This window comes from Triplophysa dalaica, chromosome 9 (genome assembly GCF_015846415.1).
Source record: "Triplophysa dalaica isolate WHDGS20190420 chromosome 9, ASM1584641v1, whole genome shotgun sequence".
Taxonomy (NCBI): Eukaryota; Metazoa; Chordata; class Actinopteri; order Cypriniformes; family Nemacheilidae; genus Triplophysa; species Triplophysa dalaica.
Window position 1 is genome coordinate 7,778,715 of NC_079550.1, and position 17,126 is coordinate 7,795,840.

At 38.8% G+C, this 17,126-nt stretch overlaps 1 protein-coding gene across 1 annotated transcript; it reads right to left on the reverse strand.

Moving 5' to 3' along the window:
• Positions 1–2,493: 2,493 nt before the first annotated feature.
• bach1a (BTB and CNC homology 1, basic leucine zipper transcription factor 1 a) lies at positions 2,494–12,109 on the reverse strand. The gene is made up of 5 exons (XM_056757216.1): positions 11,941–12,109; positions 10,944–11,198; positions 6,763–7,941; positions 6,383–6,589; positions 2,494–5,076 (listed from the first exon to the last, which is right to left on the reverse strand). Exons 2-5 carry the CDS (start codon positions 11,181–11,183, stop codon positions 4,711–4,713), a joined length of 1,992 nt encoding a protein of 663 aa, XP_056613194.1. The 5' UTR covers positions 11,184–11,198; positions 11,941–12,109; the 3' UTR covers positions 2,494–4,710.
• Between the last annotated feature and the right edge of the window lie 5,017 nt (positions 12,110–17,126).

A 17,126-nucleotide genomic window follows, 5' to 3' on the forward strand; every position in this document is an offset into this window, starting at 1 on the left:
TACTTTACCGCCATGGTGACTGCTTTACGTAATCCATAGCGCAGGCTGGCAGAGAAAATAAAGGAAAGGATTAGGAAGATAAAAGAAGAAACGGTTATGCAGTGTATTCATCCTTAAATCTAGACTGAGGCTTACAGGATAATCAAAACAAAGACATTACATTTTACTGTGCTCACAAAGACTGTGTGTATATTTAACTATTAATTATTATTGGAGGATCAGCTTAAATTAATGGAATCAGTGTTTAAAACTGGTTGACATTACAACATTTAAAAAAAGACTTGAAATGATTTGCATGAGCTATTATAGTTGCTGATGAGGACTGAGGATATGACTGGTACTATTACTTAAAATAGTCACCATCCTCATAATCCTATAAAAATCCTCTCCTGTTTTTCATTTTTTGGACATTGGACTTAATTTTTAGCATCTGTTCACAGATAAAAAATCACAATGTTTGTATATTCATTTACAGGTGTCACATAGACTGTCACATAGCTTTATAGCTCAGAAGATATAAGCTTTGACGTCAAAATTACACAAGTCAAAAACAGATTTTAACCCAAATGTTTAATTGTTTTCTTAAGACATAAGTATGTTTTATATGTGTTGGAGTGGGGCAGCTTTTATATGGGTTTACTAATAGGCAAATTTGTTCTATGTGACTACAAATATTTTGGAAAAAATGCTATATTATATGATAAAAATTCAAATGTATATTTATATTAATAATATATAGCATTGTTATATTAACAGTTTGTTTTCTAAATTTTATTGTCGCACCATAGGACACATGTACGATTCATTCATCAACCACATACAGTATTTTATATGTTACATTTCTGTAGTGCAGAGGACTTTTTACATATTCTTAAAAGTCACTACATTATTGGCAGAGACAGCACTTTGTGTTGAGTATCATTTTGTGTTTTTGTCTTTTTTTCTTGGGTAATAACAATGGACAATGTTCAAAAGTGTTTATTTTTATTTAAAAAAAGACAATTCATTATAGTGAGAAGTGTGACAACTTGCCAGAGTGAAGTATGCATTTGTAAGTCATCAAAGTAAAACATGTCATGCTTAGAGATGCAATTATTAGGACTGATATATACCCCAGAGCATTAGAATATTAACAAAACATAGTTTTATATTTCTTCAGCTCTGAGGTCATGGGTTTGATTCAGGGAACGCATACATGGTAGTTACTTTGTAACAAATAAACATACACATTTTCGAAATTTCCTTATTCTCTTAAATTTCGTCTAATAACAAGTCTTTCATTTGTCTTTGTATTGTATGACTATTGTGCTGTAGTTTAAGTCATCTATGATTACTATGCAAAGGACATGCAGTGGATAATCCCTGCCAGTGATTTTATGGCATTTCGGCTACGCCTCTGGAATACCTCTAAATGCACCCCTCATTAAAGACTTTGCAAGAAAAAACAAATGAAAAAGTAATTTGGAGGCGTTTAGTATGCATGGGCGAGGTAAACAAATGAGATCACCTTGAAAGTACAATTAAAAGCAGAGCTTAAAATCTGTAGGGGCACACAGACTAATTACAGCCTAAAAGATAAATGATTGAGTTTTCAATGCTCTTCTGAATCTTGTTAGTTTCAATAAATTTAGCAACAATCAATACACTAAAAAGACAAGACTCAAGTGTTTTTAAATTGGTATTGTTTAGGTTCATGAGGCGGGCCAAATGCAATGGTGGTGATGACGCACTGTGACCTTGAGCGGACATACAAACCAGAAGTAAATGGGTTTTTCTATTGATTAAAAGCAGTGTTCCCGAGACACGGAGGATTAGTTTAATTCAGTGCTGGAGGGCAAACACAACTTTATCTTCATCGTGGAGGAGCCTTAAAATGAGATGTGTACTAAGCACTTGCAGGATAAAATTGTGAAATCCCTGTGTTTATGAAACCTTACAGTGACTTTAAAAACCCAATTATATGCGTCGCTGCTTTAACTGCCGTCTTGGATACAAAAACTAGTATTTGAACAAAAAGATATTCTTTGCCATATACTAGAAGCACTTCAACATACAACAACATGGAGTCAACAACCCCAAAATGGGATTTTTAAAAACTTTGAGACTTCACATTTAAACCACCAATTTTTTTCATCAATATTGTGAAAACATTTGGTAAAAACGACTTTTTCATGGTGAGGTTGACTTTACTGTAACTTCTTTTTTAGTTGCTAAGATGTTTGAGTCGTTGTTGGCATTTGCCAGCATAGGTAGTTACTAGCTTGACTTCCTTTGTCCATGAAGGAAACATAATATCAAACTTCTTGTTAACAAACCATGTGTTAAATATTCATTTTCAAGCACAAACAGTGTTGAACAAGTAATACTAAAATACTTTATAACACTTTCATACTGTAAGTTTAATACTCAAAAGTCACAGGCTCAGCCATAGAATTAGTGTTGTGCTTAGAAAGCACCACTTACTGCACATGCATTGAACACATAGTAGAACGATTCACAATATTGGCTTGTCATTTTATTTGCTAAATCAAAATGAAAAGTGAATGATACAGTCCTTTCTGAGTTTGTTACAATATTTCGGTTACAGGGTTAAAACAAAGGCAAACAAAAGTAAAAATGAACAATAACATGAAACCTGTGTACCCAGACAGCACTGGAACAGTACGTCTGTAAAATGTCTTCTAAAGATCTGGGGATCTGGAAAACATCTGCTGTGTAAAAACATCTGATAAAAGTCTTAGAAAGAGCAGTTTTACCTACTTTCTAAATCATAAACATTTTACAGACATCTTCTAAATGTCTAGATGACATCTGACAGCAGACGTCTCCAAGATGTATTGCAAATAATGCACAAACAATGTATTGCAGATGTCTGCCAGATGTACGTGTTCTATGAGGGTAAGTGCATGTGAGGTTAAATAAAGCTTTGAAGTCAACATCGATTAGTAACACATAATGTGAAACAAGACTGTAGAGCATGACATAAATGCGTGGCCCATAAGAAGTGGGCATTCCATATCAGACACGTCTCCAAGATGGTTTGGAGACATTTGCTTAAATAGCTATTGGTTAGCTAAGCTGTTGAATACTATCCATAGTATTACAAAAATATGGTAAAATATTATTAAATGGGGATTTAAAAAGGAAATAGTGCCTTAACCAAGGAAATGTCTGACTCTAAACTGACGAAAATAAGTCTCTGAACTTTTGGGGGGTTATAAACACAAATCAGTTGAGCAAGTCAAATCTGATTTGCAAGGTTTTCCTAACTTAGGTAGAATTCGAGCTGCCAGGTAAATATCATTAAAAGATAATTTGTCCTTCAAGGGATACTTCACCCAAAAATGAAGATTCTGTCATCATTTACTCACCTTCGATTTGTTCCAAATCTGTATAAATTTCTTTCTGTTCTGATGAACGCAGAGAAATATATTTGGAAGAACAGATTGTTCCCCCCCATTAACTACCATAGAAAAAAAATACAATGGTAGTCAAATCTGTCCCAAAATTGCTGTCTTACATTTTTCAAAATGTCTTCTTTTGTGTTCAACAGAAAAAATATTTTTTTCTTACTATGGGACTCCCCTTAAGGGGGGGACAAATCTGTCTGGTCAAAAGCATTCTTCCAAATATCTTTGTGTTCATCAGAACAACGACATTTATATAGATTTGGAACAATACAAAGGTGAGTAAATAATGACAGATTTTTTTTTTTTTGGTGAAGTACCCCTTTAACCCACATGAGGAGTTGTACATAAAGTAACATATTGCATACATTTTATATTTTGAACAGAAATGGCGATACAGAGGCAAAAGTTATGGATTCTCTTATTGAAGAGATAGTTCACCCAAAAATAAAAAATCCTGTCATGGATTAGTCACCCTTAAGTTGTTCTTCATACACGTCTTTGTTTGGTTGAACACAATGAAAGATATTTGGGAGGAATGTTAGCAACTGACATTTCTTGGACACCATTGATTACCATAGTAGAAAAAATATATTGTATAATTTCTTTGTTCTTTTTTTTGTTCTGTTGAACACAAAATTAGATATTTTCAAGAGTTTCGGGGCACCTTTGACTACCATTTACATGTTTCCAACTATAGAAGTCAATGGTGCCCCAGAAAGGTCAGTTTTCTAAACATCTTTGTGTTCAACCAAACAAATTCATACAGGTTTGGAACAACTTGAGGTTGATTAATTCAAGTTGTCCCTTTAAAGTATTTTGACAAACCTTATTTAGTATCCATGTAAACTTACATGGCAGTTGTGTTATATGCATTACAACTATGACAAAGGACATACAGTATGCATATATGAATACTTAAAGACACAGAGATGCATATTTTAATACACAATTTCCATGCCGGTAATGCCATAGACGTACGGTAATAGGCTACACTGGAATGTTTCTATGCTATAGATAACATATTTTTCTAACATAATCGATTGTCTGCTGTGGCAGTGTAAGAGAAATGAATAATACTACAGTAAAAATAAGATTGCTCATTAATGTCAAATTACTACGGATCCATAGCAAATCAGCCAATAGAACACTGAAAATTTCCATATGAAACTCCTGGTAAAAGTGCAAATTTGGTTACACACAAACGTTAAAAAACGTGCTCCTGGTAAATGGATCATGCTCAAAATCACGTGGAAAAAAGCTCCTGAGTAAAACTGAAATTTCGGACCAGTCACAAGTCGATTTACTCTGTTACCTCCGGAGCTGAGGGTTGTGTAACAGCAGTCTGAATGCTGTCTTGCAGGAATGCGATGGATGAGTCGAGCACTGCCGCGTCTTCTGCGACACTGTCTGAGAGAAAGGCGTCCAGGCGGGTGTTGGCTTGGGCTTCCCGGTCTGGTCCAGCCAGGCTGGGGGAGGCCATGGGGGTGAGGAGCACGGAGGTGGGACAGTCAGAGGAGACGTACCTGGCCAGCGTCTGCAGCTGCTCGGACTGCGGCGAGGGGTCCATGCTGAGGTTCTGACGCAGACCTGAGAGGTTCTGGCGCAGCTCCTCCATGCTGATCCTCAGCTGGTCCCGATCTTGCAGTAGCTTCTCCTTCTCGCTCATCTGATGAGCGCAGAAACAGGAGTTAGTGTAAGCTATTGAATTTCAAAGAAAAAGATTTTTTGCCAGCCTCACAATAAAAATGAAGGCAGCATAATATTCGAATGATCACAAATGTGGCTATCGCAAAAGTTTGCAATAGCTGAATGATTGTAATGTTTCATAAAGTTATGTATAGTTTCAGTTACCGATGCAGTTTCTGGCACACTAATGCGCATACACATAAATGTGGAAGATGATCAACGATCAGAAAGAATGTCAAACATGTATGTTGCTATAAATAAAGATTTAAAAAAATTGTAGTATAGTTAAATATTATTTTACAAATGTATAGCATTACTATAATACATTAGCATATTACATATTTAGCGGGTTATTGCATTTTTCAACAGACTTTTCCCTTATATTCTCAATGGATCTGAAATTTCATTTGGACAATTTTCAAAAATGCATGTCGATTCTAGGCCATAGGTGATCTTGACCAATGCCGGCCATTGCTATGTAGTGTCTAGGGAGTTCAGTGAGACCCAAGCCCTATCTAGGGAGGGACCTCAATATTAAGACGCTTAGGGTTTGAGCCTTTTGACTTGTGCCTGTAAGCATGCATCTACTTATGTACTTATGCTGTCCCAATTGCTTCCATTGCCTACCCCACCTGTAAGTCGCTTTGGATAAAAGCGTCTGCTAAATGACTAAATGTAAATGATCTAGTGTATGCTTATTGGGACAATTTTACATTTTTTAATATGTAAATGGGATTGCAGTATACTCAGCATGAACTCAGCATAAATGTATTTCAAATACGTTTGAGTATATTTAGTTTTTACTATGGTTTTTATGTACCAATGGAACAAGATGTCATTTTCAAAGAAAAATGTTCATGCAATACGTCGATTTCATACAGCATTTGTTCTGCACAGCGGTGCATGAAGTCAAACGCAATTTCTCTCAATTCAATGCAAGTTGATATTCTCTGAAAAATGTTATTAACAAAAATACAGAAACAGTCAAAAGTTTGGAAACGCTTAACTGAAATGTTTCTGATGACCTTATAAATCTAATCTCAAGGTGTATGCTTAAATGTCTGAAATTACTTTCTTAAACAAACAAATAATAGACTTCAATAGTTATTCTAAAAGAAGTGTTTTCAAACTTTTGACTTGCACTGTAAATCCAGTAGTGGTTTCAGTGGAATAGTGGTTTTCAGATATTTTAATGCAAAAATTGTGCCTAAACTCATTCTAACAAAAAATAAGCACTTGCTTAACATCTTTCTATAAAATTTCACAAAAATAATAAACGATCGTACCAGTTTTTTGATGTCTCCCTCCAGCCTGTAGATGCAGTCGATCTTCCTCTTGCGACAGCGCTGTGCGGCCACGCGGTTCTTACTGCGCCGTCTCACGTCCTGAACAAACTCCAGCTGTTCTGGGGTCAGCCGTTGCTGTTTCAACATCTGCAGGAATGCTCTGCGGGTCATGCTTGAGATTTGCTCCACGGGGAACGGCAGATCCACCTGGAAAGAAGACAATGGTGTCAACATCGCACAGCGGAGGATTCCATCTGTTTCTAAACACAGACAAATTGCTGAAACATTTAACTCATGCAAGTCAGGAAACAAGTATATCTTATAAAAATTAATTGTTCAAGTTGTGTTTTCAATGCATCAATGAGTGCTAGAACGCACACCTCTTGTACTTGTCCGTTGGTGTCACACTGCTCACTATCTACATCCGATTCGCACTCGGAGTTCTCCCTCGAGTTAATGGGTGATATGCAGGAACTGTCTCCGGTGTCCTCTTTAGACAGACTATCCCCTCCCGACATCTGCCCTCCGTTGGAGCTCAGGTCCCTCAGGAATGGACAGTCATCGGGCGCAGCACCCAGATCCAAATGTTTTAACCAGTGGAAGTCCGAGCTGTTCCCTGCGGCCGACTGCTCGATGGAGTCCAAAGGTAGCTGCTCAGTCAGCGTGGAGCTCAAATCGGGCCAAAAGCCCTTCGCGAGATGCTCGGCCACTTCCCTCTCCACCGTGCTCCGTTCTGCAATGCCGTCTTTAGGGGCGAGATCTGAGAATGCCTGTTCAGTCGTATCGAAGACCTGGTTGGCGATGCTATCCAACACATTTCTTGCTTCTGTAGAATTGAGGGGACAGAGATGGCTGCAGTCAGCAGGTGGAATCAGATCCCTTTCATGTTGGTCGAAGTGGCCCTCTGTGATGTTGGGTATGTTGAGGTCTTTATCTGTGGAGGGTTCAGTAGAAACACAATGCACATCCATTGCTAGTTCTTCCTCCATTGCTAGAATGTCTTCGCCACAGCCAGCTGTAGCAGAATGAAGTTTCTCATCGTCGCCAGTTCCAGACATGGAGAGGAACGGACAAAGTTCAGCCCGAGCCGCTGAGGGCAAATGCGGGCCGGAGTTCTGCAAGAAAAACTGATCCTGTCCTGCGGCGATGTGGTACGAAGTGCTTTTCGTGTGCAGAGGCGATAAATCTAACTGCATTTCTTTGTCACGTGAGACATCTGGGGGACAATCTGTAGAAGGGGTTGCGCATGGATTTTCTGCATCTTGAGCTACGTTATCTTTTCCGGTATCAGAGTTTCGGTCATCAGTTGGGATGTTGTTCCCACAATCGGCTTGAGATTTTTCATGCGATGAGTTATTCACATCATTTTGCTTAACTTCTTGTGCAGCCGTTCCACCATCTGACAGCTTTGGGATGAGGAACTCAAAGCAGGCTTTATCCAGGTTGTGGAATCCCAGAAGTTTAGCGCATCTGTGAATCTCCAGGATGTTCTCTTTAGTAAAGTGAAGCTTCGCCGTGTAAGCAAACTGCAGCAGGGGCTCAAATCCTTCCACGGTGACCTTAAAAGATTAATGATGTATTCATAATTATTGCATGACAACATTATTCAGGTTTTGTGGTTATTGTTGTACTCTATTTACAACTCACAGCCCATTTTACAGCGGTGGGCTACAACAACAACCCAATTAAGAGGCACTTTGATAGGGACATAAAGGACAAGCTCAGTAGCTCACCCTTTAGAGTAGCTCAATAGATTCTTTGCTCTTTTTGCTATAACCTTTATTAGATAAAGGGATAATTCACCCAAATTGTTGTATTCTGTCATCATTTATTGACTCTCTTTTTTTTTTTTAAACCTGTATGAATTTCTTTCTTCCGCAGAACACAAAAGAAGATATTTTGAAGAATGTTGGTAATCGAACAACGGCGGTACCCACTGTATAGACACAAAACCAATGCAAGTCAAAGGGTGCCGCCGTTGCCTAATTACCAACGTATTGTGCATTACAATAATAATCCTGGACAAACATTTATCTTTTAATAATAGGGCTGCACGATATCGAAGACAAATGTGCATGTGATACCTTATTAAATAATGTGATTTGCAATCATATAATGCTTTAAGTTTTAAAATCTATTTAAATAATATAAATATAATTAGAAACGGGAAATTATATACCCAACATCCATGTTTCAGATTTTGTCTGAAAAAAGGAAAGTGAGTAGCCTTGGTTTCCTATTGCAGTACATACAAAATCTGTCAATATTATCGCGGGCCATTTCTATATGGACATTCGCAATATTTTGATACATCATTTCATGCAGCTACCGGTCATATTTTTGTAATCATTAAACAGTACCAACTTATCGTTACTGACTGTAAATACTGTCCAGAGCCGGCAAAAGTTAGCAATATTATAACAAAGGTGCATTATGAAACGCGGCATTATGAAACACGGGAGTCAAGACTGCATAGTAAACAAATAAAATAATGTTATTGATATGAGGCATACATATTCATCCTCGTCTGGTCCCGTTTATTAGTGATCACAGGGCTTTTAGTGCAAAATGTAGATATACTGAAACTAGGGCCGTGCAATATATCGACATATCGCAAATGTGCATACCGCGATATTTTGCAATAAACTTTTCTTCGAAAAGTTATATATGGTCAAAGTTTTAGGTTGATGGGGATAGTAGTATATCTGGCAAGCGGATGTTATTTGGGATATACGTGCGTGCGAATGCTAGCGTGCATGTACTCTGACGCAAATCAATCAACAATCCGCGTTCGAAAGCTAAAGATATGGCAGTATTTTTCACAAATCTATCAGAAATTGTAGTGATGCTTTTTTCCCCATAAAATAATGTGAAACATATGTTGGTTATATATATTTTTTTATGTATTTTAATACAATTTAAATTGATTTTAGAAAAATAAATATCTTATCGCATATCGCATTATTTAGCATGCTATCACATATCACATTTTCCCTCAATATCGCACAACCCTAACTGAAGGTTTTCTTTGGAAAGACTGATGATTTTAAAGCTCCATTCAATTCTGTCTGTTTTTTGGTGATCGCTCTTATGACTGCAGGTGTCTCTTGAACCTAAAGTACACCAGATTACTCACAACACATGGTGACAGATGATTTTCAGATTTAGATTGCGTTTGAATGAATGTCTGATTTCCTTAAGGGTGTGTTCAACCTGAACAAGAGAAACTTTTTTGATCCCATTGTGCCAGAATTAAGATCACAATTTTAACCAGAGCTTTTGATATATAAGAGCGAATAGTATTCATGCGAACATCATGTAAGTGTCAGAACTGATAGCTAAATATGGCTAAATATTATTGCTAAGATACTGCTAAGATAGCGAAATATTGTGCCACTTTATTATTATAATATTGAGCACTATTCGGACCTCTAGTCTTTTGTATTAATTGTATTAATCGCCACCTCTGTGATTTGATGGGCTCATATATAATTTTTCAAGGTTTTATCCACTGTTTACGAATAATGGAGGCTGCTTTGAAGTTTGTTTGTATTATAGATGCCGGGTGATATCCATAAGTTACCGTGAGTCTCCCGTTTGTTTATTTATCATGGAAACTCTCGTAACATCTGAGACCCACAATAGTGGTGATCTTTTGTCTGGTTCGGGATCACTGGTCGCAAATGCTGACAGGTACGGTCATATATCATTAAACAATACAAGTATATGCTATACAAACTATAAGCAAAGCTTTGCCATCACATCCGGGAAAAAAGTCTGTAAATTTGAGCAAAATCAAAATAATGATGTGGGGGGGTCATTTATAAATCACAGGATGTCTCCAGATAATACTGATGCCGTGCGAAAACTGTGAATGGTCCTAATGTGTAACCTAACATTACGTCTCCAACCAAATTCTCAGAAGCCTCCAACTAAGCAAACTGCTATCCAATCAAAGTAGTGGACGTTTACTTCCAAGTGTCTTCAATGCGGCACGCCCATTAAAACTGAGCGTTTGTAGAGCTGGCCTCAAAACCAGCTTTGAAAATAGCCTATTACTTATTGATTTTGATGTTTTTTAATGTAAAAACCACACGGACGTCATAAGTAGACCTCATACAACAAAATAAAAGAATAAACAAGGGCAGTTCATGAGACCTTTAATATTCATTTTATTAATTTGTTGTTTATGACAACCGAAAGTGCTTTTAACAAGTCACAACCATGTAAAACGTTGCATGAGAACTTGTTGGATATATCCAGCACACCGCGACAAAACCGCAATAATACCGATAACCGTGATGTCCGCTATAATCGTGATGTGTAATTTTCACATTGTTGCATCTCTGCACGCAGACTTTTTTTATTATCATGTTAAGCACTGAATAGCACACAGTACAACTGGAAATGCAAATTAAAAAAGTAACAAGGATAACTTTTGATTATTTTCTTTTAAATAACTGCATTTTCTAAATGCTTTTATCAAAATAAGCATCCTATGATAGCTTAAGCAATTGTTAAAAGCATGCAGGTTCAAACCACCAACCCTAATAAGCATTACCTCGACTGGTAAGCTGACAGTGAGGTTTGGTCGGCTGTTGTTCGCCAGTCTGGTGTAAAAATAGTCGCTGCAGGAAGCCAACACTGAAGAGTGAGCACGAAAGCTTCTGCTCTCCACTTCCACCTTCAAGTCACACAAGATCCCCTTCCGCCTCAGCTCGTCCAGCGAGCGGAGAACATGATGGCTGTGTACTGCAGACTCAAAGGTGAAGACAGAGGTCCGGGGGCCATCCACAGACATGACGCAGAAGATAAGCTACAAAATAATAAACAGAAACAGTGTATAAATGCAAACATTTTATCATGTTACATCTGGCTGGAGGGATGTGTAGCTCTGTGCAATACATTATATTGTCGTCATGTCTTGTAATTATACATTTAAGTAATGAGAAATATATAATACTGTATAATAAATTGTTATCATATTCTCATATTTAATATTTGATTAAATGTTAAATTGATCCAAGGAAAATGATTTGTTGATTTCACATTAAACAACAAACAATAGTGTTTCTTTAACATTTAATATTTGAGAACATAAAACAACCTAACAGTGCATCCCTTAATGTAAATTAAACAAAAAATGTAATTCAAATAATACAACTTTTTCAAGTTCAAAGATTTTGCCAACACACAGTACAAGCCCATTCTGAGCATGACTCTGCACAATTATATATAATACAAATGTCATGTTTTAAATTTACTTTTTGGCAAATTGGCATTTGTGATATCACGAAGTTCATAACACGGAATAGATTTGCTGGACTTGTCAACATCGGTCAAAAGGAGCGTTGAGCTACTGTGTAAACATTTGCTTTGATGAACAGTCTAAACCTAACGATCACACAAACAAACCTATTGATATGACACAACTTTGTCCATTTTAAACAGCATAACAAAGCAAAGGAGAAACTAGACACTGTGTTATTGGAAAATTTACATTGCATAACGTATATTGTTAACACAAGCGTGCCTGCAGACTGTAATATTAAACCAACCTGACATATCACCGGAGATCACATGCCGTCAAAAATCCCTCCACTGCCCATCACCCGAACACAATAAAAAGATCATCAAAGAAAAGTTTGATGGTGAAGAGGCTCCATACGCGACTGCTAGTCGCCTGTCATGTGACTGTACAGTGCCGCAGCAGAGATTCTGACGACACTGCGCGACACGCAACGCACTGCGTCATGCGACGGACGGCCACGCCCACTTCTAACTCCGCAGCAAAAGTTCCTCAACCCCGCCCGGGCTTCAAAATAAAAGTTGGTCAAAGCCATCAAATTATTTAAAAAGTGAATTTCGAAGTCTTTTCAATGATGAGACAAATAATTTAAAACAAACTTCAACGGAGTGAAACACAAATAATAAATAGTAAAGAAATCGTATTAAGCTAGTACAGTTTTTGTATGATGGGAACACCACATCCACAGAGCAGTTCACTAATATTGTCCCTTCTAAAGTCCCTCTAATAAAAAAGCATTGAAAACATCCTGCATTGCTGAAAAATGCCCAGGTAGACTGTATTTTTTTTTCAGATAATGTAATTTTTTTAAGAATATATTAAAATATGTTCTTGCATTTAATAAATATGGAAAGTGAAGGAGTAAAGCAAAAAAGTGTTTTTATGTTTTCGATAATTCTGCGGTGTATATAGTTATTTTGAATTGTCACATTGTTATGGGTGACAAACAAAAATAGGCATTTAGAGCAATACAACACTATATTGCTTATATCAGGTTGCTGGAGCTTATCCTGCAACATGCAATTCAGGATTAAGTTTGTTTTTTAAGATCTCTTAACTGTAATTAAGGATTATTTAAAAATGATCCAAAAATATCACAACGATTAAACTTTTATTAAGCAATACAGTATGTAAACATCTCTACAGTGTTTCTTACTTACAAAAGTAACCATGGTTTTATTCATAGTTTATCTACATGATAAAAGTGTAATGTGGTTATAAAAATAGCAATAGAATTGCAAATAAAACAATGGATAAAACCATTTTACTATTATAAAACAACATAGTTCATTTTTCGAAGGAGGAGAAAGAAGCATTATATTTACACTATAAATACCAGACCCCATAGCTTTCTTTGTGACTGTCTTATGGTTCACTTTTGAGGGAACTATTAATGCCTAAAACCTGAATAGGAACCATGTTTTATACTTAAATCTGGTGCGCTTTTCCAGAAAGCAACATATTCATATTTTAACATAAGAGCACATCTTTTCCACCAATGAGCGTTGGGTAAAAGTCCCTCCAATAGATCTGTCTTTAAATTCTAGAAAAGCAGAACAATTTTGAGTTTATTTTAACAGAAACATGTCACAGTGCATGTCCATGAAATGGCTTTTGTGTGTGAAATTCTTTGGGGATGTGTTTGTCGGTATGTCTTCTAGGTTACAGAATGTGAGAAGACATTCTTCACATTAAGCGCACTGGGAAGATTTCTCTCCAGTGTGCATTCCTGTGTGTTCTTTTAAACACAACTCCAGTCTAAACTGCCTTTTACAGTAGGAGCATTTGTACAGTTTCTCTCCAGTGTGTTGTTTATGCTTCATGTGGGTCTATTGACAGTTAAAAGGCTTCATGTGATATTTAAGGGAACATTTTTCACATACATTTCAGGGGTAATCCTTTATTTTTCTTCAGATTCAGCTGGTTTCCTGTCATGAAACCTCTTATGTTTTGTATAGGTATGCAAATAATAGCATGTATGTATACACTGCGAACACCGGTAGATCTTTCTAATATGACGGCTCATGTGAGTTTTAAGGGATGATTCTGTTGATATTGTTTTTCCACAAAGAGAACAGTCCATTGGATGCTTTAGTCTTCTGCCCAAAGGGATCTTTTTACCCTGGATGATCGTCTAGTCTTCCCTGCAAATGCAAAATGTCATTTTTAACTTTAAATTTTTTTGCTCAAATACCATTACCCAACATTATAATTTCTACAGACACGACATACACTTGAAACGTCTCAGTCACATGTGTAAATGATGATTAATCTAAGGTATTGAACATATCTGAACAATATGGCGTGAAATATAATCAATAAAGAAATAATCAAGATATTGTTTTTTATTATATTAAGCTATTATTATTATTATTATTATAAGACATTTACTCTATACCATTAAGATAACCATGGTTTTATTATAGCAAAAGTGTAGACATGATTTTTACTGTGAAGTATTACTGAAAATTATTGTTGTGGTGACATCTTAGAATATAATACAAATAGACTCCTATGATTTTCCAACAAATAAAATTAAAACATGGATATTATCGTCAAACCATGGGAGTAACGTTATTACATATGAGCATGGTCAGTTATAATAATCTTGTGGTTGTACTGGTCTTCTAGGGCAGATACTCTTCTCTTTAGATCAGTGATTTCAGCCTGTGGTTCTGCTGTTATCTTTATGTTGCTGTCCATAGTTACAGATTATAAAAAACGGCAGGGAACAACGGTTTCAAAAGTTGCTCACTTTCAAAGAATATTGATGGCTAAATTGGCCTTTTGGCGATAACTGCCATTTGGTCTCTCCCACAGTCTCACGTTATATCTCAAAACATCTAGGTTATGTCAGAAACCTCCGTTCCCTGATGGAGGTCTCGCCAGATGGAGAACCTATCAGCTCTGACTACTTTACAAAAGGCCAATGAAATTTGGCTAGTGAAATTTGCTTTCCGGTCTCCGCCCCCGGATATCCGATATAAAAATAAGACGGCGAGCAGCATTCATTCACCTTTTGTTCTGAAGAGCCTGAGAGCCTCTCACGACTGCTGCAGATTTACGCGGAGGTTGTAGAACCTCGCGAAGGTGTTTGGCGTAGCCCATCCCGCAGCTCTACAAATGTCTGCTAGAGAGGCGCCCATCCCGCAGCTCATCCCGCAGCTCTACAAATATCCGCTAGAGAGGCGCCTCTGGCCCGTGCCCTTGAGGAGGCTATACCCCGTGTGGAGTGAGCTCTCGCTACAAATGGGCAGGGGCGAACACAACACAGACGGGGTTGGGTCTTCCTCCCCAAGGGGGAGCGCCTGGAAGCTCACCACTTGATCCCGAAAGTGAGTAGTGGGACCTTTGGGCACCGATCCAGGCCTGGGTCTCAAGATAACGTGGTCCGAATTCAAGGTAATCCAGGGACACGGAGAATGCTTGTGGGTCCCCTACCCTCTTGAGGGAAGCGAGCGCCATCAGGAGGGCCGTCTTACACGAGAGGTGAGGAAGATCGGAACCTCCGAGGGGCTCGAAGGGGCCCCGAGGACCACATTAAGTTCCCAAGAGGGTGGTATCGTTGTAGCCAAACAGGTCTTCCTGGGCCTGCCCGAACAGCACCCAAATGAGCTGGACTGCGCAGGGGTGAAGTCGTCACTCTCCGGGAGGCGTCCGCTGACGGGAGAGTGCATTGGCTGTCTGGTTAAGGCTGCCTGGGATGTACGTGGCCCGCAGGGAACGGATCACCTGCTGACTCCACGGGAGGAGGCGTCAGGCAAGTCGTGTTAGCTGCCGTGAGCGTAAACCACCCTGTCGATTGATGCACGCCATGGCTGATGTGCTGTCCAAGCGGACCAGCACGTGCTTGCCCTGCAAGAGAGGCCATAGCCTCTTCAGTGCAAGTAGCACAGCCCACAACTCTAGGCAATTGATATGCCAGTGCAGGTGGGGGCCCGGCCAATGCCCGCTACTGCGTGCACATTGCACACTACACCCCACCCCAGCAGGGAGGCGTCCGTCAGTCACCAAAACGTGCCTTGTGACCTGGCCAAGAGGGACCCCATCCCTGAGAAAGGTCATGGAAGACCAGGGGGTTAGGGTGCGTCGGCAGAGAGGCGTAATCACCATCTTCCTGCTGCCGGTGTGCCACGCTCTCCTCGGAACTCGACTCTGTAGCCAGTGTTGGACACCCGATGAAGGTGCCTGTTCAGGGTACGCAGATCTAGAATAGGGCGCAACCTAGGAACTGTGACAGCGGGACGGTCTGCTTCACCATTCCCAGGGGGGTAGTTCGTTGGTGGGCGGAGCTAACCACACACTGTCGAGTTGAGTGGTGACGGCTGCCACGTGTAAACAACCTGGCATCTTGCCAGTTGAGTGTGAGAGCAGCTGTGAGGAACAGGGAAAACTGAAAACTCTCCTTTTGTGAGAATGTGGGGGCAAGGCCCTGAAAAGTCTCCCTGGGGTCTTCCCGTCAGGGACGCTTCCTCCGGGAAGGTTGCTGACAGGGTGGAGGTTTCCCCCAGTGCGGGCAAGAGGAGTCTACAAATGCCGCCTCAGCATGCTGGACGCCCAGACACTTGATGCAGGCATCGTGTCCGTCCCCCTCCTCAATGAGGGTACCGCACCCAAGAGAACAGCGGGACATGCCATGCTGGAGAAAATAGTTTAGCCCTGAAAGGGCCTTTTGGAAATTATTCTCAAACACCTCCGGAACCAAAGAGACGCCCAGGGGAAGGTCACTGCAGGATAAGGACGATCCGCTGCACACGTCGTAGATCCAGCCGTTAGATTTCTTCATCTTCGAAGAGGAATAGTAATTCATGAGCGATAGCTCTGAAGAACAACAGGTGAATGCATGCTGCACACCGTTTTCATTTTATACCAGATATGCGGAGGCGGAGACCGGCATGCAAATTTCATTAGCCAAATTTCATTGGCCTTTTCTAAAGTAGTCAAAGCTGATAGGTTCTCAAGGGCGAACCCCATCTGTCGGTTCGACACAACGTCGAAGAGACCGACAGAAAGGGAACTTATTTTCTTCAAACCATGTACTTAATATTTTGAAAACATAAAATCTATGTGATATGTACTGTAAAAGTGGAGCAAACTCTAAAGTAGCATTACATTAAAATGTATTGTAAAAAATATTGTTGTACAGGAATATTTATCCTGTGTACTTTTTAGAGTTTGGAGTTCGTTGTAAAAGCTTTTATTTTGAAAATCACAAAGACATCTTGCAATTTAACTTCACTTTAACGTTTTATTATCGTTTTGTTACTAAAACTGGTATTTTATAGCGTTGCATAGTTACATGTATGATCCAATGTACTGTACTATCATTACAATGGTAAGAACTTGATGGAACCTTTATTTTGAAAAAACTAAATGATTCGCTCCACATCTTACCTGCTATTTAAATTCACTTTAAAGTTTTATTTATATATTTTA

What these genes read in the sequence shown, in the direction of transcription:
- bach1a (XM_056757216.1), bottom strand. Translation starts at nt 11,183, where the DNA reads ATGTCTGTGGATGGCCCCCGGACCTCTGTCTTCACCTTTGAGTCTGCA. An exon ending in CCAACGGACAAGTACAAGAG is followed by an intron (nt 6,590 to 6,762) that starts GTGTGCGTTCTA and finishes TCTTCTTTCCAG; the next exon opens with GTGGATCTGCCGTTCCCCGT. An exon ending in AGGGAGACATCAAAAAACTG is followed by an intron (nt 5,077 to 6,382) that starts GTACGATCGTTT and finishes TGCGCTCATCAG; the next exon opens with ATGAGCGAGAAGGAGAAGCT.